Raw genomic sequence first — 27,811 nt, forward strand, 5'->3', positions numbered from 1 at the left:
ATAATGAGTGTTTAAAGTACGTTTCTATTGATTTTAGAGAATGAGGAAGGGAGAGGGAGAGGAAGAGAGAAACATCAATGTGAGAGACGCTCGGATCAGCTGCCATCCACACGCGCCCATACTGCGGAGCAACCCCACATCGGGGTGTGCCCTGACCAGCAGTCACCGCGAACTTCTGGTGCACTGTGCCACACTGACCCCAAGCGGCCACTCAGGCCAGGGCTCCGTGCTTTTCAGGGATGGCTGAGGTCCTAGGCTCCAGCCGCCACAAAGGCGGGACTGTCGTTCACTGTGGGAGATCCCAGTGCCCCCCCTCGCCCCCCCATCAGCGGGCTGCAGAGCTCACAATTCCTCGTGCTGGCTCGTGTCCTTTGCTGGTGTCCAGAGCAGACCCCTGCCCTCCGCCTCCTGTTCCTCAATGGGACGGTTCAGCTGCAGTCTATGTACTGTCTCTGCTGGCCTCTGCGGGCGTGGGGGGGCCGTTCTCTGCGGGCGTGGGGGGCCTTTCTCTGCGGGAACGGGGGGCCCCAACCTCTGCGGGTGTGGGGGCCCCGTCCTCTGTGGGAGTGGGGGACCCCGTCCTCTGCGCGCGTGGGGGGGCCGTCCTCTGCGGGCGTGGAGGCCCTGTCCTCTGTGCGCCTGGGGGGCCCGTCCTCTGCGGGAGTGGGGGACCCCGTCCTCTGCGGGAGTGGGGGGCCCCGTCCTCTGTGGGAATGGGGGCCCCATCGTCTGTGCGCATGGGGACCCCGTCCTCTGCGGGCGTGGGGCCCCGTCCTCTGTGCGCGTGGGGCCCCGTACTTCGCGGGAGTGGGGGCCCCGTCCTTTCCACACGCTTTCTGTCTCCCACCCCTCTCCCTTCGCCCAGCTTCCCCAGATCACCTCCCAAATGGAGGACCTGCACCCGGGACTCCTCTAGGTCTGTTGGGCACCCTGCACCCAGGGTCCGCTGGTTATTGCTGTGTCATTTCACCGTGTATAATAAGACACACGTTCTAAGACGTGAAATAAGCAATATTTAAAGTAACTTGTTTATTGACAACAAGCCCTTCTTCCTGCCACCTAAATAGTCATCATGCTAATCTCGGTGAGTGTGCTGCGATTAAGCACCGTCATTATTCCTGAACGTCCTGGTGAACACGTTAGGATGTAGCGGTTCAGAAGCCCAGCCTGGTTTCCTTTCATTTTAATACTTGTTTCCAAGGTTTTGATATGAAGCAGGCTCTTCGGAAAGAAGCGGGGTCCAAATGGGGAGCCAGCGACCCTCAGCCACGTGCTCGCCTCCAGGCCACCCGTGGGCCAGGCGGGGTTCTGTGACAGCCGGGCCAGCACCCCTTCCCTGTGGCCGCCAGCGTTCTTGCTCTCTGATTGGAAAGGGTTGCAATCTTACGTTTCCTAGATTTCTTTCCAGAACAATTGCAGAGTCAAAGGGTATGTGCAAAGGAGAGCCCTAGTTCATGCTCCCAAAGTCGTGCTGAGTCACATCCCGCCGGCATTGTACAAGCATCTACTTTTCCTCCCAGTCTCTGATATAAGAGGTTAAAATATTTAATTTTTATTGATCCAATAAATAAAATATAATAGCTCTTTAAATTGAATTTCCTGAGTATCAGAGCGGTTTAATAATTCTCCGTATATGCGTCGGCCAATTTTATGTCCTCTTCTCTGAATGGTGCCTTCATATTCTTTGTTCAGTTTATAACAAGTCTTTTGTCTTTTCTTGATTATCTGTAGAAGATTCTTATATATTCTGCCCATTACTCTTTTATCTGTTAAACATATTGCAAATATTTTAATTCTGAGGCTTTAAAAAATAACTTTGTAGTATCTTTGTAAAGAGATGTTTAGTACAGTTAAATATGTTAATTTTTTTCTTTATGTCTGCTAGATTTGCCCAAGAATGCTTTTCTCATCCAAAAAGCATTTAAAAATTCTGTCATATGTTCTACTAAGTTTATAATACTTTTGATTGTTTTGTGTCTTTAAATCATCGGACATTAGTTTTGAATTATTATTTTGAGCTAGGTATAAGATTCTTTCTCTCAAAAACAATGCATAATTATTCCAACAGTGTTTATCAAATAAAGACTCAATTACTACCCCCTCTTTCATTTGAAACGCCAAATTAAAATCAAATTTTATTTCAGAGTAGTTTCTAGGATTTCTGGCCTCCTTTGCTGATCTCTCACAGTCTTACGTCAATACTGTGTTGTTTGCCTGCCGCTGCTGAAACCATATTTAGGTGTCTGCAGGCGGAGTATTCCCAGTTGCTCGTTATACATGTATTTTAGTCTTGGCATTTACACTCCAGATGAACTTGAGAGCGTTAACAAGTTCATGACAAAATCTATGTGGACGTTGTTTGGCGTTGCATCAGGTACGGGGGCTAATTTGTAGAAAACCAGTCTGATAGTCCTAAGTCATTGAATGGGATTTATAGCTTGCTTTTTATAAAAATCTTTATTTGGATGATCTTCAGGAAAAATTGCTTTTCTTCATGTGGGTTTCTCATAGTTCTTATTAGGTTGAGTTCTAGACTTTGATTTTGCTTTTCTGAAAGGAATCTATTGACATGAGATTTTTCCTGAGATGTTAGGACTAAACCCATGTATATAGCATTCGGGGTGCGACTGCGTCTGCCGTAAAGAAGAGGCCTGCCTGTGTTCACACCGCAACTCTGAGTGTGGCTGCCTGTCTAACTCTCTGTCTCCACCGCTTGATGTCTTTCAGGGCAGGAGACCTCTTCTGATGACTTTGTGTCTAACATCTGGCACATATCAACAGCTCACAACGCCTTTGCAAAATGAATGAGTTAATGAAATAAAGTGACATTGAAGGGCCTACACTGAGGCCCTTGAGTTGTGGAATCATGGATTCCCTTCAGTTCTCTCTGCGTTGCTGTATTTATTTTTATTTTTGTGATATTATCTTGTACTTAAAAAAAAAAAAGAAAGAAAGAAAGATGATTTTCACTTGGAAAAAGAAGAAAATCATAATGAAATAAAGAGTACCATAGGGTGCCCTTCATGTATTGCTTGTCAATTTAAAAATGGGGAAAAATATGTGGACACTTAAAATGGCTAGGGAGGGAGGTGATTCACCTTTCTGGATGACTGGTTATCCCAATATTAGAGGCTTGGTTTTGCTGTCTGTAAAATGGGATTCTTTTCACCTGGACTTTTCTCTCTCTGACCCTCCCTGTGCTCATGCTGAGCTCCTGGCCTCAGCAAAGCCCCACACAGTCAGGAGCAGGTAGAGGGCAGCTAGGGAAAGAAATTCTTCAGGCCCTGAGGTTGTTTCTACATTATGATGATTCAGGACACCCAAAAGAGGGCAGACAGGACACCTTCAGGGCCGGGAGGGCTACCAGGTCAATAGTACATGCAGCTGGCCCAAGAGGACATCAACCCGGTTTCCTCCGGGGAGCAGATGACTACGACCCTGATTTGCCTGTGAATGATGAGCCACGGTGCTGCCTGGCCATCTGTGTCATTGAGAGTGAAACAAGAATCAGAAAGACAACTTAGAAAAATACGAGGCACTGCTTATAGGTCTGTGCAGGGATGTGTAATTCATCAGGTTAATTTTGCTCACTCTGGACAGGAGCACAGGGTTGGTATATTTCTATACCAGAGATAAAAAAAAAAATTCTTGGTATGATTATTATCAAGTAGCGAAAAAATAATAATATGTTTCTAAGAGGAAAAGCAGTGCATGGATCACAGCAGTAGCTTTTCCATATCGGCTTCTTTCATTTGGTAACATGCATTTAAGTTTCCTCCATGTCTTTTCATGGCTTGATAGATTTTTTTTTTTTAAGCATTAAATAATATTCCATTGTCTGGATGGATCACTATTTATCCATTCACTTACTGAAGGACATCCTGCTTGCTTCCAAGTTTTGGCAATTGTGAATAAAGCTGCTATAAACATCTGTGTGTAGGTTTTTGTGTGGACATAGTCTTCAGCTTCTTTGGGTAAATCCCAAGGAGCATGCTTGTTGGATCGGATGGTAAGCCTATGTTTAGCTTTGTAAAAAAAACTGCTGATCTGTTTCCCAGAGTGGCTGCACCATTCTGCATTCCCACCAGCCGTGGGTGAACGTTTCTGTTGCTCCACATCCTCGCCATCGTTTGGTGTGGTCAGTGTTCCAGATGTTGGCCATTCTGACAGGTGTGTGGTGATATCTCATTGTTGTTTTACCTTCCACCAGATACAAAGTTTCAATTACACAAGAGGAGTAAGTTCTAGAGACCTGCTGTGTAACATAGTTAACACTATTGTGCATTTAAAAATCTGTCAAAGGGTAGATCTCATGTTAAACATTCTTACCACAATATAAAAAAAGAAATTATTGTAACTGTTTTTCTTAGGTTTGACAATGATACTTTGGTTATATTTTTACAAAAAGTATTTACCTTTTAGAGACTTACTGCTGAAATGGTTACCAGTGGAATGATACAAAGTAGGGGTTTGCTTCAAAATAACTAGGTGGGGTGGCTGTATGGATGAAATAAAATCCGTCATGAGTTGATCATTGTTGAAGCTGAGTGATAGAAAAGTAGAGTTCATTACTGTACTGTTCTACTGTGAAGAAAATGTAAAAAGTGAAGTGCTGGTGGATACTTGAGGAGAAGAGAGGGGCTTCTATGGACAGGATAGCAATTGAAGATCTGGAAGAAGTGTTGCAGGCAGAAGGATTGGCCAGTGCAAAGACCCTGAGGCAGGCATTAGTGGAAAGTGTCTGAAATAGAGAGAAACTACTGTGGTGGTGTGAGTGGCAGGGGTCTTGCAGGAGGTGGGGAAGTGGATCAGATTGGGCAGAATTCCAGCAGGGTGTCTGGGTTCTCCTGGTTGCAGTGAGAAGTCATGTAGGGCTCTACAGGGGAGAGTGATATGATCTGATTACTTAAAAAATTTTTTTTCCTTTATTGATTTTAGAGAGAGGAAGGGAGAGAGAGAAACATTGATGAGCGAGAACATCAATTGGCTGCCTCCTGCATGCCCCCCACTGGGAATTTGGCCCACAACCTGGGCATGTGCCCTGACTGGGAATCGAACTGATGACCTCTTGGTGCATGGGTCGATGCTCAACCACTGAGCCACATTGGCCGGGCTGATCTGGTTACTTTTTGAATGCTCACTCAGGCTGTTGAGCTGAGAACAGACTGTGTGTGTGTGTGTGTGTGTGTGTGTGTGTGTGTGTGGTGTCTTTGGCTGCCAGTGATAGAAATCCTGATGCAAGACTGCTGTAGTAGGCTGGGAGTTCACCGGTCTCCTGAGGTAAGTCCAAATGTGCAGATTCCAGCTTTGGCTGCTTCAGCCCGGGAACAAGTGCTGTGATGTGGCCGAGGACTCACGCTCTGCCCGCCGTAGGTGCAACTTCATTCTGAGACTAGGAGGTGTCTAGGTGATTTTCCTAGACCTCAAACACACGAGGCTACGTGTTTGTACTTCTCTGCCAAGGGACAGGCAGATTCCTTATGCAAACATTTCCAAAGAATAAGGAAGAATGTTCTCAGAATCCTCCAGAAAACCTGTATCTGTAGGTTATCACCTGCCTCTTCCTGAAACAGTCACAAGGAAAATGCATCCCCCTGGCTGGGGCTGGCGGGAGGGTGGTCAGCTCCCCATAGGCAGGAGGGAGGTGGGGTGGGCAGCATCCAGTGCCCATTACGGGGTGGGGGTGGGGATGAGTGGAATCAGAGAGACCAGGTAATAGTTACTGAGGTGGTTGAGGATGGAGAGACGATGAGGTGCTGGAGGAGGTGGTCAGGGCAGCCAGGTGCTGGCTGTTTCAGAGGTGTTGAGGCTGGATATGCAGTGAGGAAGAGGGAGAGTAACACCGACCATTTCGCCCGTGTTGCCCTCCCTTCTTTGGAACAAATGGAGAAGGGAGAATGGGGCCGCGGAGCTGGCCGGGAGAGCAATGGGCACGCCAGGTGCCGGGCGCAGCTCCCAGCCAGCCTGCTGCCATCTGCACAGGCGGAAGGAACAGGGCCCTCCCCAGGGCTAGGACTGCAGCAGAGAGGCTGTCAGAGCAGGGCCACTTCCAGTCTGTAGGCATTGACTGTGTGCCTGGCTGTAGGAGAAAGGGGGCACAGGAATTCTAAAGTAAGGGGGAACGTTCGGTCCATCCACAGCGATATATCAGTATCAACACCATAGCTCTAAGTAGGACAAATGAGGTGGCGTGCAGAATCGCTACACATGCAAATGCCATTCATTAAACAGGCGCAGGGAAGATTCGCAGGTGCTCCGGGGGAACGGCCGCCGGATGCAGCACCAAAGCCCCGCGGGTGAGATGCCGGGACAAGGCTGGGTCGCTGCTCCGGCCGCGAAGCCCCGCGGCGCGCGGACGCCGCTTAGGACGCAGGTGCTGCAGGCTGACGCGCAGGCTCGGCCCAGCCCGCACCACGTGGCCTCCGGGGGCGGGGCGGGGCGGGGCGGCGCGCGCGTCCCGGCGTGCAGCGCGGGGCGGGGCGAGGGGCGGAGCCTGCGGAGCGCAGCGCCCGGGACGCCAGGCGGGGCCGGCCGCGCACGGTGCCTGCTCTCGGCCGGCCTGCTGCTCGGCTCGGCGGCGGCGCGGCGGCGGCATGCGCGTGTGAGATGCGGCGGCGGGCAGCCGGGACGCGAGCCGCGGCGGAGCAGGCGGGCGCGGCCTCCTCGGCGCGGGGCGCGCGGTGCATGAGGGCGAGCACGCGGGCGCCGGGCAGCCGCCGGCCACGCCGCCTCCATAAACACTTGTTTAGGACTCGTTCGCCCCGCTGAGGCCCGGCGCCGCCATGGAGGCCCCGCCGGACCCCGCTCCCCTGGCCGCCCCGGCCCCGGCCCCGCTGCGCGCCCCGGAGGTGGCGCGGCTCCGCGAGGAGCAGGAAAAGGTAACAGGCCGCGGCCCGGCCCGCGCTTCCGCCGGGGTGTCGGGGCGCCCGCTCCCCTCCCGCCCCGGCCCCGGCCCCGGCCCAGCCCGCGGCCCGAGCCCGGCCCGCACGCGGCAGGCGCTCGGCCTCCAGGCCGCGAGGGAGAGAGAAAGTGATGGGAGAAACTTTTGTCACGTGCTCTTGTTGTCTGTCGGCCGCCCTTTGACCCCCGAGGGGAGGGGGCCGCCCGTGCGGGAGCGTGGGGCACGTGGCCGCGGGCGTGGGTGCTACAATGTATCCACCGTGTTGCCCTTTGCGCTGCCCTGAAACAAGGTATCAGGTTTGGGACGATGCCTGTCGCGTGCACGGCAGCCCGGCTCCGGTGGCTCTGGACGGACAGACGCCCTCTTCCTTCGTTCCAGCTCCAGTCCCCAGATAATGCGGCTCACCACGCCCGTGACGGGGCGAGAGTTTTGCGTTTCCTAGTGGGGTTGTGAGCGAAGACGTTCCCCCGGTTAATGGAACCCGGCGCTCCTGTTCACTCTCAGGTCTTTCCCTCCTTCTGGAGCATCCGCTGCCTCCCGAAAGCCTGGCGCTGTGACTTCGAGAAGCGACGTTTAATTCACTTAAAATGTCCTGTGTCATGTTGGGAGAGAGTATCACCGGTGCCTGAAACTAAAACAGCGAGAGAGCCCCTAACTTTTTCTGCTAAACATTCCCGTGCACGCCTCCACCTAGGTGTGCACATACACGCAGTTCAGCTAGTGAGGGCGTTTTCATAGGACCGGAAAAAAATCGGGTGTGCTTGGAAACCACCTGTTGTGGGAATCTTTCCTGCTTTGTGCTGGTTGGCCTAAATTATTTTCTCTGATACTAAATCTACACCAGTGATTTTCAACCTGTGTGCCACAAGAATTTTTAAAACATGCAATACCTGACTGTTTAGTCAGGATCTCTGACTCCTTTTCCCTGAGATTGTCAAATAAGAAAATGACAAGAGCCAACATAAATAGCTGTCTGGTGTGAATAAATCAAAATTACGCATTTTTTTTTTCTTTGTCAGATTGGCACACGGTATACTGTATTTTTTGGTGTGCTGCAGACTTTTAGTAATTAGTTTATGTGTGCCATGAGATGAAAAAGTTTGTTGTCCTTTGTCAGATCGGCACACGGTATACTATATTTTTTGGTGTGCTGCAGACTTTTAGTAATTAGTTTATGCGTGCCACGAGATGAAAAAGTTTGTTTTCCTTTGTCAGATCGGCACACGGTATACTATATTTTTTGGTGTGCTGCAGACTTTTAGTAATTAGTTTATGTGTGCCACGAGATGAAAAAGTTTGTTGTCCTTTGTCAGATTGGCACACGGTATACTATATTTTTTGGTGTGCTGCAGACTTTTAGTAATTAGTTTATGCGTGCCACGAGATGAAAAAGTTTGTTTTCCTTTGTCAGATCGGCACACGGTATACTATATTTTTTGGTGTGCTGCAGACTTCTAGTAATTAGTTTATGTGTGCCATGAGATGAAAAAGTTTGTTTTCCTTTGTCAGATCGGCACACGGTATACTATATTTTTTGGTGTGCTGCAGAATTTTAGTAATTAGTTTATGTGTGCCACAAGATGAAAAAGTTTGAAAAGCTGCAACTGTTGGGTTTTAAACCTGGCTTTTTTTGAGATGGGGATTTAAAAATTCAACAAGTTTGGCATGTTTAGATGTTAGTCATCAATGGATCTTAATGTTTTTTTAATGATAAAAATAGAAGCAGAAAAAAGACAGCTCTTTATGAAACCAGTTTGTTCATTTATGGCAAAACTGTTTACATTTTTGCTCTTTTAGAAAATGTGAAGCAAACCCTCAGAAGACGGTGTTCCCAGACTTATTTTCGCCTCCTTCAGAGTATATAAGTGCATAATACTGACCTGATGTTTCCCCCCCCTCTGGCATGTTAAAAAGAGATATTCTTAGTTTTATTCTGGTGTCAGTGTGGCTGAAATACAAAGGATACATTTGGGGTGCTCTGAACAGCCTTCTGGTATGGTATCCAGTTACATTTGAAAACTGATTTTCAGGTTCGGTCCCAGGAATCCGAGTAACTCTTTCTGGTGCACATTGACTCTGCTCCCAGATTCCTTTCCTGTGTTTTGTTGATGTTGTCTGGGCACATAAATAAGCACATGCGTGTTTGTCATGGTACGTCCGGTTATTCCCCTTGGTAACTCGGCTGGACTGTATCTAAAAGAGTCTGCTTAGTGGGCAGGTGATTCAAAATACAGCTTTTCAAAAAATAACTTTAAAAAAATTAAAAACAAATCCTCACCCAAGGACATGGTTTCATTGATTATAGAGAGAGGAAGTGGGAGCTGAGCGAGAGAAACATCCATGTGAGAGAGTAACAGTGATTGGTCACCCCTGTACACACATTGGGCGTCTGACTGTCTCATCTCTGACCCTCCTGTATTTTCTGGCCCCCTTTTGCTCTGCATGCCCGTTTGGATGCCTTCTGTTGACCTGTACACCTGGTCACTAATTCTCAGTTCTTACCTAATGTCCTACTAAATCCATCTGTGAGATGCTTAATCTTGGTTGTTTTATTATTTATTTTTAGAATTTATGGTTTGGCATTTTAAATGGGTAATAGCCCTCTATTGACATCTCTGACCTTCTCTCTTCATGAATATTATCATAAAGTATCTGCAATGTATGTCAAAATGAGGGTCTGTTTCTGTTTTTTCTTGGTTTCTCATTAGCTGTTTCTGTTTTCATAGACTGCTTAGTAATTTTTTATTGAATGTCAGACATTGTAGTGAAAAACTGTAGAGGCGTTAGACGAGGTTGTTGTTTTTTTTTAATAGTTTTATTTTTTTTCATTATTACTATTTTGTTTATTTTTGTTACAGATGTTTCTCCTTTTTACCCCATTGACACCCTGCTCCCCATTCCCACCCCCCTTCACAGCATTGTTGTCTGTGTCCATTGGTTATGCATGTATGCATATAAGTGTTTTGGTTTATCTCCTCCACCCCACCTCAGAGGTTTGTTGATCTGATCCCTACTTCCATGTCTCTGGGTTTATTTTGTTCATCAGCTTTTTCTGTTAATTATATTCCACAAATAAGTGAGATCATGTGGTATTTGTCTTTCTCTGATTGGCTTATTTCACTTAGCATAATGCTCTCCAGGTCCCTCCATGTCATCTCAAAGGGTAAGAGATCTTTTTCCTTACAACTGCATAGTATTCCATTGCGTATATGTACCACAGTTTTTTTATCCATTCATCTGTTAATGGACCGTTGGGCTGTTTCCAGATCTTAGCTATTGTAAATAGTGCTGCTATGAACATAGGGGTGCATATGTTCTTTCTGATTGGTGTTTCAGGCTTCTTAGATGTATTCCTAGAAGTGGGATCACTGAGTCAAGTGACAGTTCAATTTTCAAATATTTGAGGAAGCTCCATATTGTTTTCCACAGTGGCTGCACCAGTCTGCATTCCCAACAGCAGTGCACTAGAGTCCCCTTTTCTCCACACCCTCGCCAGCACTCGTTTGATGATTTGTTGATGGCAGCCATTCTAGCAGGTGTGAGGTGATATAATACCTCATAGTCATTTTAATTTGCATCTCTCTAATGATTAGTGATGCTGAGCTTTTTTTCATATGTCTCTTGGCCATTTGTATGTCCTGTTTGGAGAGATGTCTATTTAGGTCCTCTGCCCATTTTTAAATTGTATTCTTTGTCTTCCTTTTCTTGAGTTGTATGAATACTCTATATATTTTGGAAATTAACCACTTATCTGATGTATCACTGACAATTATGCTCTCCCATATAGTGGGTTGATCTGGTTTCTTCCATTTTGATGCTGGTTTCTTTTGCTGTGCAAAAGCTTATTAGTTTGATGTAGTCCCATTTTTTAATTTTTGCCTTTGTTTCTCTTGCTCTAGGCGATGTATTGGTGAAAATTCTGCAATGCATGATGTCTGAAATTTTGCTGCCTACATTTTCTTCTAGGATTTTTATGGTTTCATGAGTGACATTTAAATCTTTTTTTCATTTTGAGTTTGTTCTTGTGTATGGTGTAAGTTGGTGGTCTAGGTTTTTGTTGTTGTTGTTGTTTGTTTTTGCATGTACCTGTTCAGTTTTCCCAACATAATTTATTTATTTATTAAAAAAAATTTTTTTTATTGATTTTTAGAGAGAGAGGAAGGGGGAGAGAGAGAGAGAAAAACATCAACGAGAGAGAACATCGATTGGCCACCTCCTGCATGCCCCCCACTGGGGACTGGGCCCACAACTCTGGCACATGCCCTGACTGGGAATCAAACTGGTGACCTCTTGGTACCTGGGTCAATGCTCAACCACTGAGCCACACCGGCTGGGCCCAACACCATTTGTTAAAGAGACTGTCTTTACTCCATTGTATGCTCTTGCCACCTTTGTCAAATATTAGTTCAGCATAATGTCTTGGGTCGAGTTCTGGGTTTTCTATTCTGTCCCATTGGTCTATATGCTTGTTCTTGTGCCAGTACCAGGCTGTTTGATTACAATGGCTTTGTAGTATAACCTGATATCTGGTATTGTGGTCCCTCCTACTTTGTTCTTCTTTTTCAAGATTGCTGTGGCTATTCGAGGACTTTTTTGTTTCCATATAAACTTTTGGAGTACTTGTTCTAGTTCTGTGAAGTAAGGAGAGGTATGTTTTCTTGTAAAACCAGAGTACCCGTGGGTCCAATGTAACTCAAGTGAGGGCTGGTTTTGGCTTTTGTTAGGGCTGGTCTGCTTGAATTCGGCTCTTATTCCTGGCAGTAGCCCTTACTCCTGAGGCATATCTAATACCACTGGTAGCACTTCTTTTTACAAATTACGTGCTGATATGTATGTGTAGTTCTGCTGCTTTTCTGTTCTGTTGAACTATTTACAGTCCCATACTTTCTTACTAGATTTTGATATCTAGTAGTAAAATTCCTCTAGTTCTTTTTTAAGATTGCCTTTACTTTTCTTGACCCTCTGCTTTTTCAGGACTGTTTTAGAGTCAGTACTCACAGCTTTTCAGTACTCACAAAATAACCTGCTAGGGTTTTGCTCAGTGGGCATTGGCTCTAAAGATCAATTTGGGAAAGAATTAACATGTTTACAACATAAAGTTTTCCAATCCATGAACATGGTATATCTTTACATTTTTGTTTTATAGGCTTTCCCCCCCATAACTTCTTTTAGGTATTCCCTTTTTAAAGTATATACATCTTGTGTGTATTTTAGATTTATCTATAGATATTTATTGTTTTTTATTGTATTTTATAACTTATTCGTTATTTATCATTTGTTGTTATGTAGACATATATTTGATTTTTATGTATTGACTGTTAAATTGACATGGATTTGAATTGCTTGTTTGTGTATTCTGATAATATGTATATAGCTATATATATACAGGCATGTTGTTTGACTAATAGTTTTATTCTTCGAAGTTCTTAAGCCTTTTATTTTATAAGCCAGGTCTGCACATCAGAGGAACAGCTTTCAACATTCCACCATTGCAAATGGTGTTTGCTGTAGGCTTTGGTACTCTATAAAAATGAGGGAATGTTGCCCGGCCGGTGTGGCTCCATGGTTGAGCATTGACCCTGCACCAAGAGGTCACCGGTTCAATTCCCAGTCAGGGCACCTGCCAGGGTGGTGGGCTTGATTCCCAGAGAGGGGCGTGCAAGAGGCAGCTGATCGATGTTTCTCATTGATATTTCTCTCTCTCTCTCTCCCTCTCCTTCCCTCTCTCTCCAAAAATCAATTAAAAGAAAAAAAAAAAACATTTAAAAAAGAAAATAAGGAAATGTTCTCTTATTCCTAGTTTGCTGGTTTTATCATGACTGGATGTTGAATTTTATAAAATGCTTTTTCTATGTTTATTGAGATATTTATGTGGTGAATTAATTTGATTTTTAAAAAATACCGAAATACTATTGCATTCCTAGAGAAAACGCTCTGCTTATGTGTTTACCTTTTTTTTTAATCCTCACTCGAGGATATTTTTCCATTTTTTGTTCAGATAGAGTGGGAAAGAGAGAGAGGAAGAGAGAGAGAGAGAAACATTGATGTGAAAGAGACACATCGAGTGCCTGCCTCCCGTAGGGCCCAACCAGGGCCAGGGACAAACTGCAACCGAGGTACGTGCCCGTAGCAGGAACCGAACCTGGGTCTCTCTGGACCGCAGGCTAATGCTCTAACCATTTAGCAAAACCTGCCCAGGCTGTTTACCTTTTTATATATGTTGCCAGCCTAAATTTTATATTAAAGTGAACTCTGTTGAAGCAGAGATGAAACTGGTTATTTGCCTCCACCCCCAATCCCTGATCTGTGATTGGTGAGTGGTCCATTTCTATGATTGGTCAGAGAAGATGCACATAAGGATGTAGATGCACAGTCCCCATTGTTTGATTTGCAAGCCCATGTGCTCCTGTGTGAGGGTCAGCTCCCACGGCAGGAGCACAGTGCAGGGACGGCAGCTCAGTGCAGCTTTTCCCAGAAGTGCAAGAGCACAAAAGGCCTCTGTTTAACAGTAACCACCGGACTGTTTATAAATTGGAGCCCAATTAGGCACCAGGAGTCCTTACCAGGCACATTAACTCTCGAGGTCTACAGTTTCATGAGAGTACTTTTCTTTCCTTATGATGTCCATGTTAGGGTTTAGTTTCAGGGTCATACTGGCCCCATAAAAAAACTCTCATTTTTGTGTGTTTTATAAAAACGTGTGTATACTATTGGTATTGTTTCTAACTTAAATATTTGGAATAATTCATCAGTGAAGCTGTCTCAGCCTAGTATTTTCCTTGTTTGGGTATTTTAAAATATGGACTCAATTTCTTTGTCAGTTAAAGGACTATTCAGAGTTTCTAGTTTTAGTTGTGTCAGTTTTATAATGTGATTTTCCACGAATTTTCATTTTATCTAAGTTTTCAGATTCATTTGTCTTGAGTTAGTCTTTTTAATATCTGTAGGTTTGATAACGATGTCCTCATTTTAATGTCTGTTATTTGCAATTTGTATGTGTTTTCTCCCCCTTGATTTGTTTTCCTAGTGATTTATCAATTTTAATCATTATTTTTTATTTATTTTTTTATCCTCACCCGAGGATATTTTTCCATTTTTTTTGTTCAGATAGCGTGGGAGGGAGAGAGGAAGAGAGAGAGCGAGAAACATCGATGTGAAAGGGACACATCGAGTGGCTGCCACCCGCATGACCCAACCAGGGCCGGGGACAAACTGCAACTGAGGTACGTGCCCTTAGCAGGAACCGAACCCGGGTCCCTGTGGACCGCAGGCCGACGCTGTAACCGCTGAGCCAAACCGGCCAGGGCTTAATCATTATTTTTTAAAAAACAATTTTTTACTTTATTTTTCTTTGTAAATTGGCTTTCTACTTCATCGATTTCTGCTTTTATCTTTTTCTCCCTTTAAAAATGTCCTGTTGGCTGTATTTTCTGTTCTAGCTTCTTGAAACGGAAGCTGCGGCAGAAGAGCAAGTCCCCGACTTTCACCACTTTTTATGAAACAAGATTTTGAGTTTTACATTTTTCTCTAATCATTACCCCAGGGACCTGCACACGTTTTGTATGTTTATTATCAGTTGTTTAAAATATTTTCTAATTTCTGATTTGTTCATTGCACTGAAAGTTATTTAGAAATATATTCCTTGATTTGCAAACATTGCTTCTTTTCCAATTTTTTGTTGTCACAGTTACTTCTATTCTGGTTAGAGAATGCATTTTGCAAAATCAAAATTTAAGACTTGCCTTATAGCCTAGTATATGATCTGTATTGGTCAGTGTTCCATAATTTACTTGGAAAGGATACATTATAGATTCTGCAGCTTTTTGAGTTCCATGTATGTTTGTTAGCCCCAGTTGAGTGAATGTGGCGTTGAAGTATCTTATATTCTTGCTGATTTTTTCATTTGCTAATTCTATCAGTAATGAAGAAAGGTGTTTTAGAATCACTACCGTGGTTGTGTATTTATCTTTTTCTCTATTTTTCAGACTGTTACTTTATGCATTTTTTTGTTTTAATTCTCACCCAAGGATATTTTTCCATTGATTTTTAAAAATTTTAGATAGAGTGGAAGAGAGAGAGAAATATCAGTGTAAGAGAAATAAACTGATTCGTCGCCACCTGCACAACCCCAACCTGGGCTGGGGATCAAACCCACAATTGAGGTACATGCCCCTGACTGGAAATCGAACCGGAGACTCTCTGATCTGCAGGCCAATGCTCTAACTGCTGAGCCAAACTGGTTAGGGCTGCTTTATGCATTTTGACGTTGTATCATTTGAGCGCATATAAATTTAGGACTATTAGTAACTTTCTGGTCAATTGGAATTCTGAATTTTTTTTTCTTTATTATCTTTTATGATGCTTCTTGACTTTACGTTTCCCTTGTCAAATATTAGAGTGGCTATATCAGCTTATTTGTTTTTGTTTGTTTTCATGATATATCTTTATCTTTTAGCTCTAACCTATTTGTGTTCAGAGTGTGTGTCTTAGAAACAGCATGTAGTTATGGTTTTAAAAACTCAGCCTGGACATCTTTTTCTTTTATCTGGGATATTTAGTCGATCTGTATATAATGGAATTACTGATATATTTTATTTATTTCATTAATAAATACATTTGGGTGAATCCTCACACGAGGATATTTTTCCATTGATTTTTATTTTATTTAAAAAATATTTTTATTGATTTTTTTTTTTTTTTTTTTAAGAGAGAAAGGAAGGGAGAGAGAGAGAAACATCGATGCGAGAGAAATACATGTATCAGCTGCCTCCTGCCCATTCCCTACTGGGGATCAAGCCCACAACCTGGGCATGTGCCCTGACCAGGAAACAAACCGGTACCTCTCAGCCATGGGATGGTGGCTCAGTCCACTGAGCCACACCAGCTGGGCTCCATTGATTTTTACATTATTATTATTATTATTTTTTATCCTCACCTGAGGACATTTTCATGTTTTGTCCGAGGGCCAGTGCTTCACCCTCTGAGCCAAACAGGCTGGGGCAGAAATACTGATACAGTTTCACTCTATCAGCTTCCTACTTGACTTTCTAATTTTAAAAATTGTAACAAAGTACATAAAACATGAAAGTTATCATTTTCATCATTTTGAAGTGTAGATTTCAGTAGCATTAATTACAAGTACACTTACATTGTTGTGCAACCATCACCACCATCCATCTGCAGAACATTTTTTTTTACCTTGCAAAATTGTAACAACCCATTAATTAACAATTCCCCATTTTCCCTTCCCCTACCCTTTGGCAACCACCATTTTACCTTCTGTTTCTACTCTATGAATCTGGCTACTCTAGATATCTTATTTAAGTGGAGTCACACAGTATTTGCCCTTTTGTGACTGGCTTATTTCACTTAACGTAATGTCTTTAATGTTAATTCATGTTATAGAATATATTAGAATTTCTTTCCTTTTATTTTATTATTATTTAAATTTATCAGTTTTTGACCCTCGCCAGAGGATATTTTTTCCACTAATTTTTTTAGATAGAGTGGAAGTGAGGGGGGGGGCATTGATGTGAAAGAGACACATCAATTGGTTGCTTCCTGCACGACCCTGACCAGGGCCAGGGATCAAACCTGCAACCCAGGTATGTGCCCTTGACCGGGAATCAAACCCAAGACCCTTTGGTCTGTGGACTGACACTAACTGCTGAGCTAAACTGGCCAGGGCAGATTTCTTTCCTTTTAAAGGCTGAATACTCTTCCATTGTACATACCACATTTTGTTATTCATTTATCCACTGATGGACAAGGGTTGCTCTCATTTGACTCTTGTGAATGATGCTGCCATGAACTTGCGTGCACGAGTGTCCGAGTGCCTGCGTCCCCCTCTGAGGGCACATGCCCAGAAGTGGCGTTGCTGGGTCACATGTAACCCTGTGTTTGATTTTGTAGGAACCATTGATCTTTTCCCATGGTGGCTGCAACATATTACATTTCCACCAGCAGTACACAGGGTTCACATCTTTCCATTCCTCAGCAACACTTTGTGTTAATTTTTTATCGCTGTCTTGGTGGGTGGGACGTGGTACCTCATCGTGGCTCTGCTTCACCTACTCTCATGTTCTTTTTTCTCTGCTTCTTTGGGGCCTTCCTTTGACTTAATCAAACATACCTTGTTGTTATACTTTCTCCCCTCTGTTAACTTGATCAAGATACATTCTTTTTCGCTGTGGTACTTTAGTACTGTACTTCATATACGTATTTGTTAGCACTAAAGGTAGTCGTACTCTACTCTGTTTACTGTTCTTCTTTCTTACGAGGGGAGTTTTCCTGGGGATGGCAGTGTGCTCGTCCGTCCATCCAGAGCTCGCTCATCACGCGTGCATTTCACCTCTGTGTCCTGAACACTGCATTTTATTAATTGTTTTAGGGGACCCATACTGATTTATCTTCACCTTCTTAGTTCTTTCTGCGCTTATGGTTTCCCCAAAGAACCCAGCAGTGTCCCCCCACCCCCAGCCTCGTTGAGATGTAGCTGATGTGCACCACGGTGCGAGTTCGAGCTGCCCACGCGGTGGCCCCCGCACATGTGTGGCAGCAGTGCGCTTCAGCTTGCTCACACTCTGCTGGGCCAGGACCAGGTTTCTGTGTGAGCATGTTTGCTTTTCCTTCCTGTTGGAGGATCTGTTTGCTGTGTACATAATTATAGATTTTCACTTTCATTTTTCAGCACTTTAAGATTTTATTGTTTCCAGTTTCCATTATTCTGTGTTGATGTCAGTTCTTGCTCTGACCCTGATGGCCCCTCGGAAGGACCTGAACGTGCTCCCTGCTCCTCTCTCTGCTGCTCAGAAAATTCTCGGTGTCTTTGGTTTTCATCTGTGTAAGTGCTGTGCCCTGATGCGTCCCGCTATTTGTATTTAGTCTTTTTTTTTTGTTGTTAAGTATACTTTTATTGGTTTCTTTAGAGAGAGGGAGAGAGAGATAGAAACATCAATGTGAGAGAGAAACATCGATTGTCTGCCTCCTGCTCGCCCCCTACTGGGTATTGAGCCCGCAACCCGGGTATGTGCCCTGACTGGGAATCAAACCAGAACCTCTCAGTCCATGGAGATGCTCAGTCCACTGAGCCACACTGGCTGGGCTGTACTTAGTCTTTAATGAATCAGTTTTTCCTTTTTAAGATCCTCACAGGCTTGTTAGACATAGTTCAGCATTTGTATAAAAAGAAACTTGGTTTGACTATGGGAAATGTGTTAGGAGCCTGTGTAGGAGAAAACTGGCTAAATGTCAAGGTCAGTGATCATTTTGATTCCATCCTAGAAAAATTTTGTGAATAAGAACATTTAAGTGTTTTAACAAGTGGCTCTATATAATTGGAGTTAACTTATGGTAGCAGTGTTGGTATTTTTGCTTTTCAGGGTATTTAGAAAGTAAAGTTCTTTGCAAGTTTTATACAGAAAAACTCAGTTCGTTGTAGTTTCTTACTGTTTATTGCATTTTCTTTCATGTTAGGAACCTGTAGTCAGTTCCTCCCTTCTTTACCAGGAAGTTTACTGCAAAGACCTGTCGTGTTGTACTAATGTTGGTGAAGTCACTTCTTATACACTCACGTAGCGACATTTGTACACCTATTTAGTTAGTGGACATGCCGTCCTTGGCAAACTTTTCAGCCCTTTCTGTCACTCAGATGGACAGCAGTACGTGTCGGGCCCCTTGGCCTCAGCCCCCACTGCCCCTTTTCCTTTGTAACTCAGTGGCGTTAAAACCCCAAACTGGACGAGCTGGCCCGATGATGGTCTAGAAGCCAACCATGTGCATTTAGACAGCTCTGCTTAGTACCACCCTCAGATTGCGGTTTTATCCATTAACCAATGAGGGGGAATTCGAAATTGCAGTACAGGGAGAAAAGTTTTAGAAGCATTTCTGAGAGAGGTGCCATTGGCGACTGAGGCGCACCTGTCCCTTTATATTTGGGCTTTCTGTTCGGGTCCAGTTTTAACGCGGCACTGTGGATAATGGGGGGATGGGGGGTGGGACACTGGTGCCCCCTTGTGGACTGTTACCAAAGTGAATAGCACGAATGGAAGTAAGGGAGATCTCAATGCTTGTGAATCCTTCCTGCCTCCCTTTATAAAGTGATTTTTTAAAAGGTGAGAGCAAAAGAATTATTATTTCTGTATTCCATATACTTTATTGACTTTAAAGCTGATCAAATATTACTCTAACCCTTTGTAACCGAAGGTGCACGTGTCAGCTGGACACTGACATAAAGAAAAACCAGTTGTTGGCTGGGCTGTGTGTCATTGTCATCCTGGACATCTGACTCGATTAGTTACAAGTGCCTTAAAATAGATGAGAGGTGACAGTAATTTTAGGGCTAGCCCATGACCCTCTCCCCCCAACACACACACACACACGCACACACGCGCACACACACACGCGCGCACGCGCACACATGCGCGCACGCACACGCACACACACGCACGCACACGCACACACACGCACGCACACACGGGCTTGGGAAAGCTGTTGGTCGTACTTAGTTGCTTGGCCTGAAAGGGCAGGTGTGCATGAGGCACTGGAAGAGGTGAGGTTTTATTGGCGAACTGGTAGATTTGAGTTTACTTGCTTTTGAGGACGTGACCGCAGGACCTGGTTTGTGTGTGGCGGGGCCTGTGGAGGGGACGCGGGAGCAGCGGCCCGGGTCCGAGCGAGCAGGCAGACGGCTGCTGCCCCTCGGAAGCTGTCCCCACAGGGAGTGTGGGCTTTGCGATGAGGTGGGCCTGGCGTTCAACCTGGTTCTCTTACCGGTTCTTGGCATTTGTACAATATCGGGTGTGTTACGTCATCGCTGGACACAGGGTCCCTCTCTTCACGGAGAGGTTAACCTATCTTATTGAGGTGTTCGCAGCTCGAGTTTCATGATCTGAAGTCTTGGCAAAACTCTGTTATCCTTATTCGTGGGGTAGGGGAAGGTTCAGGTTATAAAGTGACCACGTGACTGGCTGCTGGGTTGTTGGTAGACCCTTAGAGATGTGTCGTGGAGGTGGAAGTGAGCGCGTAGCCCTTTCTCTTCAGCGTGGACTCGTGTTGCTACGGCAGTCCGCGTCCCGTCGCACATCCGCTGTGACGCGAGTGTTAGGTCACTGGGGCAGCTCTTTGTAGACATGATTCAATGAGATTTTCTTTCTCTATGAGTAGCAGTTGCATGTTTTGGCAGGTTTAGCTTGAACATCGACAACAACTAGGATCGTTCCTTGATAGCCATCTTACTTAAAAAGGACTGCAAAGTAACGAAGTGTTTTTTGTTGTTTTGGTTTTTATTCAAGAGTTGCTTATAGAACCAGATCACTATAGTCACATTATTTAATAGGTAAAGGAATTAATCTGAGTTTATTTTCAGAGGAAATATGATTATTTGGAATTATTTAACTTGACAGAAAAATGAGATTTCTGTTTTTAACCCAGGTAGATTCAAGTGTGAATTATAAGATTTTCTTTCTTCTAAAAATTCCTTTGCAGCTAAATTGTAGAAATTTACTAAATTAAAAATGAATAACTTGCTGTAAAAGAAGAAAACTATGGATATCTCAAAATGTAAATGCAGCGGGTTCCGTGTCTTGGAAGGCGTGGGCTCTGCGTCCTGTAAAGAAAGTGCCGCAGACAGACCGACCCCGGCGGCCGTGCCCCTGCCGCCTCTGCCCCCGTCTTCATTCCTTTGGTTCTCAAAATGTCTAGGTGATCTGGGTGGTGCCTGCCTGCAGTCTCTGTTCTCACCCCACATTGAACTAGTGGACACTTTAATGTAAGGCAGTTATTTTGGCAGTGAAAATTTCCTTGTAAATTATAAAGTAGATTTTTATTGTTGTTTTATCCTTGAAATCTATTCCTGGGAAACTATTTCAGGAAAGAGAAGGAAGGGGCCAGGGCCGGTGGGTTCGAACCAAGTGGGTAGCAGAGCCTGGGGGTGATGTCAGGAACAGGCCATTGTACAGGGACTTGTTTTTTAAACATAAATACATATGTGCCAGGTTTACATATTTACTAATTAAAAAGGCTTGCTGGAAACATTAAGTAGACTATCATCTGTAACCTTTAACACTGTCACTAATGGATATTGCATAGAAAATTTCATCGAAGGTCCTCTAAATAATGTAGATGATTATGCATATGTAACTAGCTAACGTGCAGCCACGGCAGGATTACCGTGTGGAGGTTAGCGAGCACCCTGCTCTGTGGTTTGCAGGGCTTCCTCTGCTGCTGGCTCGCTTCGTGCTTGGAGACCCAGCGCAGGGGCGGGAAAGCTCCTCGCTGGTTTGGGGCCGCATCTTTGAGGGGTTGTTAGATAGGAACTTTATAAAAAGCATTTCATGAAGATTTTTTTTCTTTTTCAATTTATATCTAATTGTGTTTGTGTATTTTATGACTGCCAAATCGGAAAGAGTAGGCAGGGTTGGTGTGCTCTAGGCTGGCCCCTCCAGGGGTAGGTCGGCGCTGCCGCGGTGGGCGCTGCTGCGCATCGGCTCTGTTCAGCAGTGTTCTCATGAGGAGACTCCCGGGAGACCTTCGTTCCAAGTGCACTTTCTGTGCGAGTTACGGTGGCTCATGGTTGGGTATCTGATCACAGCATGTATTTTGGTGCAGAAATGGTGTCTTAGTATTTAAAATGTCCCAAAGGAGGACATATTTTTCAGGAATTAAATGTTATAATAGAGAAATTTAGGGGCAGTACCTCCCCCACCCCATCTTGTGACTTTTGGGTAAAACATTGAGCCTACACAAGAGACAATGATCACTATCCAGAACAGTGAACCAGACTAGTGTGCATCAAACCAGATACTTCGCCCTGGCCAGGTGGCTTGGTTGGTTGGAGCATCATCTTCCCACACACTGAAGGGTTGCAAGTTCGATTCCCGGTCAGGGCGAGTTCAGGAGGCTGCCCTCAATGCTTCTCTCTCACACTGATGTTTCTCTCTTTTCCTTCCACTCTCTCTAAAATAAATAAAAACATGTCTTTGGGTGAGGATTAAAAACAAAACAAAAGACCCCAGATAATTCTGCTGTGTTTTTTTTTTCCCCCCACATGGCTTTGTATTAAGCCTTTTGGTTTTTATTCCTTAATTTCTCTGTCTCTGAAGTGGTGCCCCAGTATTTGAGATTATTGTTTAAAAATATTTATTAATGGGTCATTTAAAAGCAGATGGTTAGTAACCTTTGGAAATAGTGTTACTTTTAAATTATCATTCAAATGTTCTTCCCCCTTTATTGGTTGGTGTTCTGAGCATTGTGATAATCTGCTGGAATACCTGAGGGAAACAAGTAAGTTTTGTACTTAATTTTATTGTTTTAGTATTCTAAACATAGTTTCAACTGGCTATGAGATGCTGACAATGTTATCATAAGTCACTGAGGGAGAAATGGGCTGTTCAGAGCATCTCTTTATCCCAAGTATTTCCTTTTGAAAATGTAGTAGAAAAATATCACTGAACTCATTTTTAATGTGTCAGAATAAAAATTACAGGTAAAAACATTTGGAGATATACTGACAAAATAAAATAGTTTCACTACTGTCATTTTTTTAAACTGATGAAATGTGGATGTTACATTGGCTTTTTTGTTATTTATAACATTTGTGTATTCTACAAAATATGTAACATTGAAAACAGGTCTGTAGATTGTACAAAATACTAGTTATCTTATATCATATGTCATCTAATAGTTATGCAGCAGGTTTCGCACCGAGTGTGAGCCGGAAAGCTGTGATTTGTTCTGCAGTTATCAGCCTGCGTTAGAGGTTATGATAAAGTGTGCAGCTTAAGCCGAGCACTGACATCTCTGCACGTGACAAATACAAATGTGGGCCGGGGGCTGCTGAGTCTGTAAAGCCACTGCTCTCGTGTTGTGACGCTGATTTTGTAGCTCTGTGCATAGCCCTGTTTCTCATGAGCAGTTATCTATTTCCATGACAGGTGGTCACTAGCTGCCGAGAGAGAATCCAGCACTGGTGAGTGAAGAATGCTTTTATCCCCTTTCTGAAATACGGTCGGGTCACCCATTTGTATTTAAATAAAGTGTGCACTGTTCTCTGAGAACCCGGAATTGGATTCTTCTGGCACTCTCCATTTTGAATGCTCTTGCTGCTCATCTGTAGTGTCTGTCACCGCTCCTGGCTTACACGGTCCAGGAGTTCTTGAAGCTGCATCCATCACCATTTGTGTTTATTCTGTTGTCTTTTCTCCTTTCTTTTTGAAAGTTAGAATAATATTAATATTATTATGAAGTGGAGACACATTTTTGACCAGACTAGTCATACCTCTATTTGGAAATATTTTTTATATTTATACTAGCATAGTAATTGGAATCAGTTATTTTAAAATAATGGTGGAAATAGGCACGTTTTCCTGAAGTTTGGCCATCTCAGTAATTGCCCGTCTCAGAGCTTGCCCTGTGGACCGCACTCACCTGCAGAGCGGAAGCAGGCGGGCCCCCTCTGGTCTGCTCTTCAGTTAATGACGGTCGTGGTGAGCAGCCCCTTGCTCTGTCTCCCGAGGACAGCGCTCAGTGGAACGGAGACGGAGTCTTGTGTTGTGCGTGGTCGTGCGGTCCAGCTGTTGCTTCGCAGACAGGAGACCGCTGTGCAGGGCCCGGCACTGAGGGCGGCCGGCTGCCCTGCCTGTGTCTGCGGGGCTGCGGCAGGAGCACTGCGTCTGCCCTCAGTGCTGAGGCTGAGCCTGAGCCCAGACACCAGCACGGCCAGCGTGTTTCCCACGTATTTCAAGGGGCTTCTTCCTCCTGCCCGAGAGATCTGCAGGGAAATCATTTCCAGTTAGTGTGTGTCAAATGTTTCTGGTTCACGAGCACATGGGCTGCAGGCTGGGGGAGCAGGAGTCCGTGTGGTCTGCACGCACACCGCACTGCATTCGACTGCTGTTCCCAGGAAAGTCATCTGAGACTCCATCTCCGCTTTGCAACTAAACATTCAGTGACTTCATTAATTTCCAATAAGTGCACTGTTGCAGTTGCAGCCACAGCGGTGTAGGTCTCAGCGTTCCCGTAACGGACTGTGCGCTTCATCATAGTTCGTCCAGGAGCGCGAGCCAAGGACCCCACCTCCCCCCACCTCTGCTAATTTGATCAAAGTGAACCGTTTTACTAATGATTCCTAGAGTAAGTTTGTTAATGTTGGCTTCTGTCTGTGTTGGGTTTGTAAGGAAATCAGGAAAGTAGCAAAGGGTTGGATTCCGTGAGAACAGATACTAATTGACACCAGTGTGTGAACAACAGCTGCTTCAGCCTTGTGGGAGTCTGTCCCCTTACTGGGAGAGCTCTCTAGGGCGGGGCGTGCTCCTCAGTCGTGCTCCTTGGGGCACATTGCAGGACGTGGCGAGTGACTGGGTGCCTGAAGGCCAGGTGCACGCTTACTTAGTACACAGGGCCGCGGCCGACAGGTCCTGCCACAGTGCCCAGTCAGGTGGGACAGACGGTCTGAGTGTGGCGTCTGCTCAGGGCAGGTTCACGGGTCTCAGTCCCGTCTCCACGCTGACAAAGCGCTCCAGACTAGAAGCTCGGTGTGTTTCCCTCCGCACGTCTTAAAGTGAGAGGGCACCTCATCTGTGCACTAAAAACCAAAATAATGTTTCCACTTAAAATTTGCTTTTTCCTCTGAAGCACTTCTAACATGGCTCAGGAAACAGACTTTCCTGTCTGTTTTTCAATGAGGATCTGATATTGCTAGAACCTAAATGGCCAGTGAAGTCACTAATTTTTTATGTGAAAAACCGGAAACCAAAGCGTTTCTGTTCTTCTGAAAGCCAGGGTTGCTCTTTGGGAGCCTTGTGGAACCTCCCGATACTGTTACTCCCTGAACCCCACACGGGGACAGCTCCTCCACAGGCCAGTTCGTGCTGCTGTTGGGGTTGAGGGGCCCTGCCCTGGAGGGGCTCCTAGTCCAACCCTGAGCAGGGCTCACAGCCGTTTTGTGCTGTTTGCAGAGAAACAGGAAGCCCCCTGAGGCTGGGACGGCTCTTCCTTCTCCCTGAGCCGGGGTCAGCCTTGCAGCCGGCACCGAGCGAGAGGAAGCGCGGTCTGGCCGGCAGCACGGTCCGCCGTCCGTGCTGGTCTGTGCGCTCTCAGAGGGTTCTTCCTGTAGGGGCAAGTCGTGAGTATTCGAGGCTTCAGAGATAATCAGAATAGAAATAAAGTGGGACCACAAGTAAAAATATTTGTAGAAAAGTAGAAGCAAAGATGGCCCAAGGCAGTGGGATCTGTCTCCCAAATTTGTTCCAGAAAATTAATTAAAATCCCAGAACTTTGGTGAACTAAAGACATTTATAGTATTTGTTTAATGAATAACAGATAAAAAGGAAATGTTTGAGCCCAATAGTTGAAAATTTGTACAACATTTTTAGAGCTAATAGTAGTTTTCAATTTAGTGAAGATTAAAAACATTTTTTTTTCTTTTAAATCCTCACCCGAGGATATTTTTCCATTTATCTTCAGATAGAGTGGGAAGGAGGGAGGGAGGGAGGGAGAGAGAGTAAGAAAGAGAGAAACATTGATATGAGAGAGACACATTGACTGGTTGCCTCCCACATGACCCCCAACCAGGGCCACGGACTGAACCCGTAACCGAGGCAGGTGCCCTTGACTGGAATCGAACCCGAAACCTTTCCACAGGCCAGTGCTCCAACCACTGAGCCAAACCGGCCAGGGCATTAAAATTTTTTTAATGCACCTTTTTTATTTCTTCTTACAATCCTTCTTACTTAACTCAGGAAGTAAGGTATAAAGTTCACACCCCATTTTTCATAGAATGTGGATATGCTTCCCACTGTTTGATCCACCAGGCGCTGATTATCTGTTTGCGGATAATTGGTGGTTCTTTATCTTTTTAATTGTTTCCCAAAGAACTCGGGGTTTGGAGTCACAGACCTGCATTCGAATCCTGTCATTTTCTAACTTTGAAACTTGAGTGGATACTAAGATTCTCAGCTTTCTCCTTATAAAGTGATGATGATACTACTTCACTTGAAGATCAAGTGAGACAGTGTCTGTAGGGTGAGCACCCAGACAGCACGCAGTAAATACTAATATTAGCTCTGAAATCTGGTTTGAAATGTTTGTCAGGTGAATAAAGAAAAACAAACAAACAAAACCTGCTGCGGCTTTGAAAAGAGGCCTTTTGCACCCCTGCCTTCACCTTCTTTCGTCAGGAGGAGAGCAGCCTTGTCACAGCTTCACGCTGGGGCTTTACAAACAAGGGGACCCAGCGGGGCAGTGGGTCTTGAAATAGACAGTGATCGTCGGTGGCCGAGAGCACGCTCCAAGTTCCTGAAGAAAGCGTCCGGTCTGATTTCCTGGGAGCATAATATATACAACGTGGATGAGTACGCACCCGCATATTTGTACATACACACGTGTGCACACCCCTTATGCACACAGTATCTGGAAAGACTTGCAAGAAACTGGTAAAAAACAGTCGTTTACAAAGAAGACAGCCAAGAATTGGGGATAAAGGGAGGAGAGAAACTGCCACTGAGTTGAACTTAAATTCTGAACTATTTCAATATACTGCCTACTTTTTAAAAAGTTAATAGAGCCCTTTTATATCTTAAAGCTATATACTGAAGTATTTCCAAGTGGAATGGTTTGGTTGGATTCACTTCAGGACGGGTGGAGGTTGGGGGAGAGGTCAGGACACCCTTGAAATGCAGTGGTGGAGCTGGGACCAGGGGTGGTCCTCGCCTAGGCTGGGCGATGGCGAGCATGTGGGTGCTCTGGGCACCCCACCTGTCTCCGCTCCCTGCTTTAAGTGAGAATTAGCAAGATCTTACTTCAATTTATGTTTTAACTTTTCCTTTTTATTATTTAAGGGAACTTTTATTAAAAAAATTTTTTTTCCCATTACTGATTTCAGAGAGAGAGGAAGTGAGAGGGAGAGGTAGAAACATGGATGAGAGAGAACATCGACTGGCCGCCTCCCCCAGGCCCCCATTGGGGATGGGCCCACAACCTGGGCACGTGCCCTGACTGGGAATCGAACCGGCGACCTCTTGCTGCAGGGTCAACGCTCAATCACTGAGCCACAGCGGCCGGACAGAACTTTTATTTTTTATAACTATTTATTTTTATTATTTAAAGGAACTTGGAGTCTATCACTTGCTTCAAAGACTATAGAACTTTTTCCCTTACAAAGATTTTTTTTTTTTGTCAATTGAATTTAAGAAGAGGGTTAAGCATATAGAGTCCATCTCATATCTCCATCTCCTTTTCTATACTCTTATGAAAATCTTCAAACATACAGAAAAGTTTGAAGGATTTGTATCGGTGAATCCCGATCACAGATGTGTGTGTCCACACCTCAGCCCATCAATCTGTATTTTCTGCTGCATTTCACATTAAGTGTGGACACCAGTATACTTCTGTAAACATCCACATCATTTAACTTATCTGTCTCATACTTTTTACAACTTCATGAAAATAAGGTGCTTCCCATGGACCTACCCTGATTTCCATCCTTCAGATTTAGGCCTTTGCTGCCTGTTTTTGAGACAAAAGGTGCTCCTCAGAAGGCCTCTGCGTGTGGTCAGCCAGACTGTAGAAGTTCCTGACACGCCCGACAGCAGGGCTCTCGTTCTTATTTCCATGAGGACTGTTGCCGGAGGGTAGCTCTTGCAAATTAAACCTTACTGATTGGACAACCTGTTAAAATCAAGACTTGAAGGCTGACCCTCATCTCTGAGGGTCAGATCACGGTGAAGCCGGTCAAGGAGGCCTGTCGAGTACGCGCAGGCTCGAGAGCGTTACCTCCCCTTGCTGGGTTTTATTTTTCACTTGAAAAAAACATTTTTTTTAAGTGTTTGCCTTTTTTGACTACACATTTAAATACGACTACAGTGTCCCCAAATGTTTCTAAGTAGTAAGGTAGAAAAAAACCGCTCAAATTTT

The 27,811-nt window shown here is 44.7% G+C and overlaps 1 protein-coding gene across 3 annotated transcripts in view; it reads left to right on the top strand.

Annotated features, from left to right (window-relative positions):
* Positions 1 to 6,782: 6,782 nt before the first annotated feature.
* URI1 (URI1 prefoldin like chaperone) overlaps positions 6,783 to 27,811 on the top strand; it is a 45,265-nt gene continuing 24,236 nt past the window's right edge. The window contains exons 1-2 of one of the 3 annotated variants that reach the window (XM_036275435.1): positions 6,783 to 6,878; positions 22,834 to 22,868. In XM_036275435.1, coding sequence (XP_036131328.1) covers positions 6,783 to 6,878; positions 22,834 to 22,868 — 131 coding nt within the window. Of the gene's footprint in view, positions 6,879 to 17,635; positions 17,745 to 22,833; positions 22,869 to 27,811 lie in introns of those variants that run through there. The other 2 variants (XM_036275437.1, XM_036275436.1) reach the window with 2 other exon arrangements.

This window comes from Molossus molossus, unplaced genomic scaffold (genome assembly GCF_014108415.1).
Source record: "Molossus molossus isolate mMolMol1 unplaced genomic scaffold, mMolMol1.p scaffold_m16_p_21, whole genome shotgun sequence".
In the NCBI taxonomy this organism is placed as follows: domain Eukaryota; kingdom Metazoa; phylum Chordata; class Mammalia; order Chiroptera; family Molossidae; genus Molossus; species Molossus molossus.